The sequence below is a fragment of the Eulemur rufifrons genome, chromosome 16 (genome assembly GCF_041146395.1).
Source record: "Eulemur rufifrons isolate Redbay chromosome 16, OSU_ERuf_1, whole genome shotgun sequence".
Lineage (NCBI taxonomy): Eukaryota > Metazoa > Chordata > Mammalia > Primates > Lemuridae > Eulemur > Eulemur rufifrons.
This window is the reverse complement of record NC_090998.1, coordinates 7,099,742-7,108,093: the sequence shown is the minus strand read 5'-3', so window position 1 is coordinate 7,108,093 and position 8,352 is coordinate 7,099,742. Positions and strand designations below refer to the sequence as shown.

Here is an 8,352-nt window from a genome sequence, read left to right as displayed (position 1 = left end):
GAACTCCTGGCCTCAGGGATCCTCCGGCCTTGGCCTCCCAAAGTGCTAGGATTACAGGCTTGAGCCACTGCACCCAGCTATCTCTTTCCTTTACAATTCTATGTGATGGAAGGAAACTGGTTGAACTCAAGCTCTTTGAGAGCAGGGACAGTGACCATCAGTTTGCATGTCCAGTACCTATCATGTGTTGGTACTCAGTAAGTACTCTTTATTTCTGAATGGACACTGAAATACAGAGCAATTTGTCCAATGTCACATAGCCCAGGATCTAGGTCTCCTAGCTGCAAGGCCAGAACTCAGTAAACAGTATCTAGTTCTCTTCATTTTCCAGCACCGTGCTTTAGAGTGGACTGGGAATGAGTCTTCTTCCCAGCCCCAAATATCAAAGACAGAAGATACCCAGTTCAGGGTATGTTTGTAGATAGATTTCTCATATATTTATTTCTGTGTCATGTTATATATAGATATATGCATATATACCTTTTTTTTTTTTTTTTAAATACAATCTACATTCCCTTTCCCTCCTCACCAAACTCACAGAAGGAGATATAAATCCTTCCAGGACTGCCATCAGGCTCCCCAAGATGGTCAGAGCCAAGAAAAAACCATCTATCAACATCTTAAGAAACAGATGCCTTTCTCAGGCTCTGGGGTCATTGAAGCAGCAGCATTCCCAGGGCCCAAGGGGAGGAGAGAGGAAAGGGAGCAACTCTAGTGTGACAGGATTCTAGGATGAAAGTGTCCAGTGACTCCTGGAATGGCAGACTGGCTCCCAGAACTCTCAGGGTGGGAATAAAGATGGGGGCCCTATGGCTCTTTAGATGCTGCCCAACAGGTGGGGGTAGGGGGCAGGAGTGGGGGGCTAGGCATGCATGGACAGAGTGGTAGGAGAAGGAACACCTGTGGATTATGCTGGAGACAGAGCAATCCCCCATCAGGGCTGTCCATCTACTCAATGACACATAATGAAGGGACAAATGCTGAGCTCTTAACGAAATAGGGGAGAGAGCATGGCGGGGGGGGGGGGAGGGGGAGCAATGGAGCACATAAGAAAGTCACAAGAAACAAAAAGTACCAATGGAAACATGACCTGTACTTGCCTCCTCCCTAGAGAAGGTGTGATCTATATTGGGGGTGGGGGAGGTGAAGGGTCATGAACCTAGTATTATCAGCTGGCCAGGGGCACAGAAAGGCTCTCTGAGGACTCCTAAGAGGCAGGCAGGCAGCTGGGACCCCACATCCCCAGGGAAGAAACGACAGTCCCTTCAATTCGACTTGGACCAAATCTTGGCGCTCCCTCGGAGCCTGGCAAGGGGAAGAGAGAGAGAGACAGAGAGGCTGCAGGGAATCCCCTAACTCCTGGAGTCCCCCCACTCCCCACCAGCATGCAGATGACTAAAAGAAGTGAAGGCAGCCAGGTCCCTGAAGTAAAAGTGGGGCACCCCAGAAGCAAGCAGTTCTTGCCACACTGGCTCACCCCTTGCCTTTGGAGGCTTTCTTGCTGGGCTGGCGCTGGTTGGTGCCAGGAGCTGGTTCCCTCAGCTCCGTCAGGTGTTGCTCAGGGTCCTGAGATGTAGCTGCAGCAGCTGCTGCTGTTGTAACTTTAATGGTTTTTTTAAGGTTGGCAACCTACCAGGATGAAAGGAAAGGGGTATAGCAAGGAAGGTTCCAGAACCTGACAGCCGCTGCCCATCTTGTCTGTCTGCTACATACATTGTCCAACCCCCTCCACACAGGACAAGTGGCCCAGGCTGGAAGAGCTTGGGTCCTTCTGCTCCCCTGCCCGCTCACCTCACTCTCAATCTGCTGCTTCAGGCCCAGCTGCTGCTCCTTGTGCTGGTTGGCACGGCTCACTTGCTCCTCGATGCCTGACAGCACCACCTCACAGCCCACACACCTGCGCGAGCATCAGAAGAGGGCTGTGACTACAGACTAATGGAAAACAGACTCAAAAAGAACTCTAGATCCTGGTATCCAAACCCTTGTCTGAGCTGGGAACGCTCACCATGGCACCTGGAACCCACCTACACCACTCCCAGCAGCGAGACACACACTCAGGTATGATGTGAGAGGGATAAGGAAATTTCTGGAGTGACATGCAAGTTGGGAGTGGGAACTGAAAATAAAATAGGGTAGAAGATGCTAAAGAGAAAAAAAGAAGGTGAAGTAATGAACAGAGACACTGAAGCTAGATAGGAACACAAAGAGAAATGGAGAAGAGGAAGAGCCCCTGCCTATGGACAATGGTGGTTACAGACCAGTGGGTTGAAGCCAGCCTAACACAGCTGATCAACCTTTCCAGTTAGGATCTCCTTAAGGCTACCACTCCCTTTCCTTGCCCAAATTACTGTACCAAGGACACAGACTCCTGCCTCCCAGGGCCTCCTCCACTTCTGTCTTCGTTCAGAAGCCTTTGGAGGAATGAGCTCATTTCTTTTCATCTTCTTGGGTTCCACCTCTGCAGCCCAGCCCACCACCTGCCCTCTCTCACCCTGAAGCACTCTCCCTTTCCTGCGGTGAGAAGGGAAGGGACAGTGCCAGGACACAGGTCTCACCACTCCTGCAGGGTTCGGGCAATGGCACTGAGGTCCTGGCGCTGGATGTCCCGCCCGATGCTGTAGTCAACCTCCAGCCGCTGATTGCGCTGGTCCAGGGAGCCGCGAAGCACGTCGGCGTACACAGCTTCAATCACAAGGTCTTCCAGCTGCCGCACGTTACGCAGGGCAAGGGCCTCCAGCAACACTGCATATGGGATGCACTGGGCCCGGGGAGGTCAAGCCAGGATTTGTGAGGTTCCACAGCAAAGAAGGGCTTCCAAGACTCTTCTTCCCTCCATTTCCCCACTGCCCAGGCCCATCTACCCTCCGCTCCTATTCCTCTAACAGGCTGGTTCTAAGGCAAAATAAATAAAAATAGCCCCATCTCATGATCCCCTGCATCAGGAGAAGGACAATCTTAAATAAGATACAAGATTTATGCTTCCCTACCACCCCTCCCACACTCGCTCCCCACACCACAGAGGGAGAAAGTGAGGCCTGCCTGGTGTTGTTCCTTTGGTCACAGCTCAGGATGTCACACGGCCTTTGTTCAAGATCAATTTGACATGAGGGGAGTATGCAGTAGTGGGAGATGTCTGGAGTACTGTTTATCATTTATGTCACCTACTTCCAACAGGCATTCCTTCTGAGGCACCTCACCATGGAGAGCCTGACGCAAGTCAAATGAGAATGCCTGAGCGTCAGGAAACAACTGGAAGAGCGCAGACTGGGCAGGGCAGGAGGTAGGACACTGAACAAAAAACTGAGCCCCAAGGGAACACAGAGGTACCTCTGGGATATACATTTCCTATTCTAACAAACAGAAGCCCAGCACTTTATCGGAAGAGAGCCCTGTTTCCAGCTCTGAGGCTTTGTTCTCATGGGACTTTACACAGTGGGAGGAAGGGAATTGCTGAACAACACGTGCACAGCATCCTAGTTGGTATTTTGACCAAAAACACAAAAGATGTTTAGTTAGAACTTAACTTGCTTGAAAAATAAAGACAAATTAGAAAACTAAGAATAACAGGCTTAATGGCTGCCTATGGAGTAGTTTAGATACAGACCTTGGAGGAGGGAAGAGAGGAAGAAGGGACAGTCTGGTCAAGGGCTATCCTAGTGCAAACTCCCAGGCACATGAAAAAGATGCTCTAGACCTCACTGGCTTGGGACTGGGGCAACTGTCACTTACTTTTACTTTGGCAGCCAGAGTGACGACTGATAGGTGTCTAAGTTTATTCTTCTGAGCCTCTGTAAGTGGGGGAAGATTTCGGGCTTCAGCTAAGGAAAAAGAACAAAACGAAGTGAATCCTGATTTCAGTTCTGTGGGAAGCCCTGGCCTCCTTCCCCTGCATTTTGTCAAAATTAGTTTTCTATACCAATTCAGGTCTTTACCCGGACTTTGTGCACCCAGGGGATCTAGCAATTTCTACAGGGTATCCCAGGAATTTCTTCTAAATCTCTCCAGAAACTGCCCTTCTCCCATCTCTGTTACTCCAGAGCTCCAGCCCCTCTAGTTACCTAAGTAGTCAGCGTATGTGCCATAAGCAAACACTGTGAGCAGCCGGAATGTGGAAGCGAAGTCACTCTCAGCCAGCTGCAAGAATATGAAGGAAAAGAAGAGGTGACAGGAAGCTCTTCCTCTCCACCCTCCCAGGCCTACCCTGTTTTGAAGTCCATTTTCTGGCCCCATCTTTTCCAGCCAGTGTTACCTCTCCTGGTTGACCAAAAGGAGTTCTGAGCCTCTTCGATCACTCTCCCCATAGGAAGGGCTCCTTTCCACCTCCAGGCCTTTGCTTACACTATTCTCCCAATCCACAGGGTCCTCCTGCTCCATACACCACCCAATTCCTACACTAAATTCAGAGTTGAAAACCTTCAACATTTAGAATCTAACAGACATACACACCAGATGCCGCAAATTGTGCTGTTTGGCCCTCAGAGTGTGTTTAATATTCTAAATTTGAATATCTTTAGCAGTCTGCAGTACTCCCCAATTCATCAAAGACTCCTATCTCAGCCTCACTCATCTCTGACAGCTGCATGGCCTAGGTATGTGTGGCCGGTGCTGCCCCCAGGCAGACTGTGCCAGGAGCAGAAATTGATCCTGAATTTGTGGCCTCTGATTCACACCCTCCCCACCCCCCCACCCCCCGCACCAGGAGGCTATATTGCATCCCCTGGTCCAGCCCACCCAGATCTCCTCTCCTCCTATCGCTGATCACTTATTCTCTCACTTGCTCAATTCAATCCCTGCAAAAGGCTGTTACCTAAGAACATGTTTCCTTGCAACAAGATTGTAGATCCAGTCTCTGGGCCAGGCGCCATGGCTCACGCCTGTAATCCTGGCACTCTGGGAGGCTGAGGCGAGAGGATCGCTCGAGGTCAGAAGTTTGAGACCAGCCTGAGCAAGAGCGAGACCCCATCTCTACTAAAAAAAAATAGAACGAAATTATCTGGACAACTAAAAATATATATATATAAAAAATTAGCCAGGCATGGTGGTGCATGCCTGTAGTCCCAGCTACTCCGGAGGCTGAGGCAGAAGATTGCTTGAGCCCAGGAGTTTGAGGTTGCTGTGAGCCAGGCTGACGCCACGGCACTCTAGTTCGGGCAACAGAGTGAGACTCTGTCTCAAAAAAAATAAAAATTAAAAATTAAAAAAAAAAAATAGATCCAGTCTCTGGTATCCAATTAGGATCTAGCAGAGTTATGAATGTAGTAAGCTTTCTCAATAAATACTTGAATGGTTTATATCCATTCATCTTATTTTTTCAACTAGAATGGAAGCTTCAGAAGGGTAAGCCCCGTGTCTGGTACTTTTCTGGTATTCCCAGACCACTGGCAGAATGCTAAGCAGCATTCTTTTTCTTTGCCTTGATTGATACTCTAGATCTGCTGCAGATGAAAGCGAGTACAACAGGCGGCCAGTCTCCTCCATAACACAGACTAATACAAAAAGGCTAAATCTGTTCACTCAATCATAGGCCCTCAAAAACTTGGCTCTTAGTTTGACCACAAACAACCATCAGAGCATCTCCCTTGCGTGGTGCCACAAGTCTTGGTGACCTGACTTTAAACTCTTAACTCTGCTACTGCAGTGTGAACGGTTCTCTCTGCTGTGTTCTTAGCAGCTTGCCATATGTCTTTGGGAAAAAGACACCTTCTTCATTACTTACTTTAAGCAGATTAGCATATACTGCACGAGGCAGGGGGTGGGGGCGTGGGGGAAGAGGGCATGCTAATTTAACGTGTTCATTCCTTCCATTTGTACGGACTTTACACTTTACCATAATCTCACTTGATTCCCACAATAATGGTGAGGGGCAGTATCATCTCCATTTTATTTTTTTTGGAGACAGAGTCTCGCTCTTTTGCCCTGGCTAGAGTGCCACGGCGTCAGCCTAGCTCACAGCAACCTCAAACTCCTGGGCTCAAGCAATCCTTCTGCCACAGCCTCCCGAGTAGCTGGGACTACAGGCATGCGCCACCATCCCTGGCTAATTTTTTCTATATATTTTTAGTTGTCCAGACCATTTCGTTCTATTTTTCAGTAGAGACGGGGGTCTCACTCTTGCTCAGGCTGGTCTCGAACTCCTGACCTCGAGCGATCCTTCCACCTTGGCCTCCCAGAGTGCTAGGATTACAGGCGTGAGCCACCACGCCCAGCCTCATCTCCATTTTTGAAAGAGAAAGCTGCGGCCCTAAAATAAAAGTGGCCTGATCAAGGTGACATGATTATTAACAGCTGTTACACCTGGCAGAGTCAGGCTGGAATCCTGGTCTCCTATTCTGAATGACAGGCTCTTTTGCCTAATCACGACAAATACTAGGCTTTACAGATCCCTCATCTCCAGAGGGAAACTAAGAGGTTTACTTTCCTACTGTTTATTTTTTTTTTTTTAAAGAGACAAGGTTTTGCTCTGTTGCCCAGGCTGGAGTGCAGTGGCATGATTATAGCTCACTATAACCTTGAACTTCTGGGCACAAGTGATCTCAGTAGCTAGGACTACAAGCACGTGCTACCACACCCAGCCAATTTTTTAATTCTTTGTAGAGAAGGTGTCTCACTATGTTGTTCATGCTAGTCTCGAATTCCTGGCCTCAAGGGATCCTCCTGCCTCAACCTCTCAAGTGCTGGCATTACAGGTGTGAGCCACCTTGCCTGGCCTGGTTACTTTTTAACTGGTTACTTTCACAAGTTGCCAGTTAATCATCACTGTATTTTTGTTCACCTGAATGGTTATGGGGCTGCAGAATGAGCCCTGCCCACCCATTCTTAAATTCAAACTTTTCCCCCAAACTTCCCTGTGGGTTATTCAGGCCAGCAACCCACCTCTCTAACATTGGGCATGTCCAGCAGTTCTCCAAATACGTAGACACCAGGGGCCTCCAGCACCTGGTGGATGAGTGTAGCCAGCGCCGCCCCCTTGGCAGACTTGGCCAGGAGCAGAAATTGCTCCTGGTTCTGCCCTGTCACCTTCACTTCCGCACTCATGGCCGCACTGAGCTGGAGGGACCTGGGCTGCAAGGAAAAGAGGATGTAAAGCTAGGTCCCTAACACTGGCAGGAGGGGAAGCACAAGGGGGAGGAGCTGTATCGTAGAGGCACTAAGTCACTTCTGCAGTGAGGAGTCAGAGATGGAGCGGATCCAAAAATTCTAAAGTCAGCCGCTTTACACGGTTGCCACGCCCACTCGCTCCCCTGGGCCTAACCCCAAGCCCCAACGCGTCCAACCCACCGAACAAGGAACAAGATGCAGCAGGGGAGGGGGTGTCACATGGTGCCCACCCTAACGACGAGGATCCTTCAGCTCTCCACTAGTGTCTGCACGTGCCCCCAGCCACGTGACCTGATCCCCACGATCCTTACACGTAACTCCGCCCCCTCCCTTAAAGAGGCCGCCCAGGGACCGCAGGCTCCCGCCGACTGCCCGGTCGTACCCTGGGTCAGACTCTGCGTGCTGCTACCAGGAAGCTTCCTCTTTCAGCGCACCGGGCGGGGCCACCGCTCCGTCACCTCCGGCAGCTGTTCCGAGCCTTTCCTGCCACCTCCCTGCAGAGTCGCTCTGGCCACTAAACTCTATGGCCGCCTTCCGGCCCTGCTTCCGCTCTTACGACACAGGATGGAGCGGGATATGCCCCGCCCCCGCCTTCCAACCGCCGAAGCTCCAAGGAGGGACACAAGCATTCTACTCTCCGATTGGTTGCTGGGGAAAGAAGGACAGACGCCTTTGTTTCGGCTTTGTTTCAATAAAACTTTATTGCATTGAGAGCGCTAGCAGCTAAATGCGTTAAGTTCCAGGCAAGTGCCCAGTGTCGGGTGGCTCTGTGTCTGCTCTAAGCTGCGAGAGAGCTGGAGATCCAGGCTGCGTGGGATGCCTGGGCCAAGAGGAAATCTGTAATGCAAGGAGAGAGGGAGCAGAGAAAAATGGGGTGGAGGGAATGTGGAGAAGAGGAAGCAAACAATAATCAATGATAGAAATTTAGCAGCAGAGATCAACTCGGTAGTTCAACCACTCACTTTTTTTGAAGAGCAGGAAAAAAGAAGTGGAAAAGGTAAAGGAAATAGTCATAGCTAACATGTATCCAGTGCTTACTATTGGTCAGACATCTGTTAAAATTTTATCCCATTGAATCGTCACAACTGTACTGACCCCAGTGTGACTCTAGGCACTCTGTACCATGATTACAACGTGTACTTGCAGAGTGATGCTCCAAGTACAAGTACATGGAGCTCACATGGAGTCTTTTAATTCCTGGGAGAGGAAAAAACCCTACCGGAAGGAAAACATATGTTATCCTCATTGTACAGA

At 49.8% G+C, this 8,352-nt stretch overlaps 1 protein-coding gene across 7 annotated transcripts; it reads right to left on the bottom strand.

The window, feature by feature from the left end:
• Positions 1 to 1,072: 1,072 nt before the first annotated feature.
• On the bottom strand, positions 1,073 to 7,614 carry COPS7A (COP9 signalosome subunit 7A). Of its 7 annotated transcripts, none has more exons than XM_069489822.1 (8): positions 7,410 to 7,614; positions 6,874 to 7,086; positions 4,059 to 4,134; positions 3,730 to 3,818; positions 2,556 to 2,758; positions 1,792 to 1,897; positions 1,478 to 1,629; positions 1,073 to 1,305 (listed from the first exon to the last, which is right to left on the bottom strand). In XM_069489822.1, exons 2-8 carry the CDS (start codon positions 7,033 to 7,035, stop codon positions 1,266 to 1,268), a joined length of 828 nt encoding a protein of 275 aa, XP_069345923.1. In that variant the 5' UTR covers positions 7,036 to 7,086; positions 7,410 to 7,614; the 3' UTR covers positions 1,073 to 1,265. The 7 variants fall into 7 exon arrangements, with proteins under 7 accessions (XP_069345923.1, XP_069345924.1, XP_069345928.1 ...); XM_069489823.1 differs by having other exon boundaries at positions 7,481 to 7,614; XM_069489827.1 differs by having other exon boundaries at positions 7,508 to 7,614.
• Between the last annotated feature and the right edge of the window lie 738 nt (positions 7,615 to 8,352).

What these genes read in the sequence shown, in the direction of transcription:
- COPS7A (XM_069489822.1), bottom strand. Translation starts at nt 7,035, where the DNA reads ATGAGTGCGGAAGTGAAGGTGACAGGGCAGAACCAGGAGCAATTTCTG. An exon ending in CTCTGGCTGCCAAAGTAAAA is followed by an intron (nt 2,759 to 3,729) that starts GTAAGTGACAGT and finishes CCCCGGGCCCAG; the next exon opens with TGCATCCCATATGCAGTGTT. An exon ending in GCCCGAACCCTGCAGGAGTG is followed by an intron (nt 1,898 to 2,555) that starts GTGAGACCTGTG and finishes ATGCTCGCGCAG; the next exon opens with GTGTGTGGGCTGTGAGGTGG.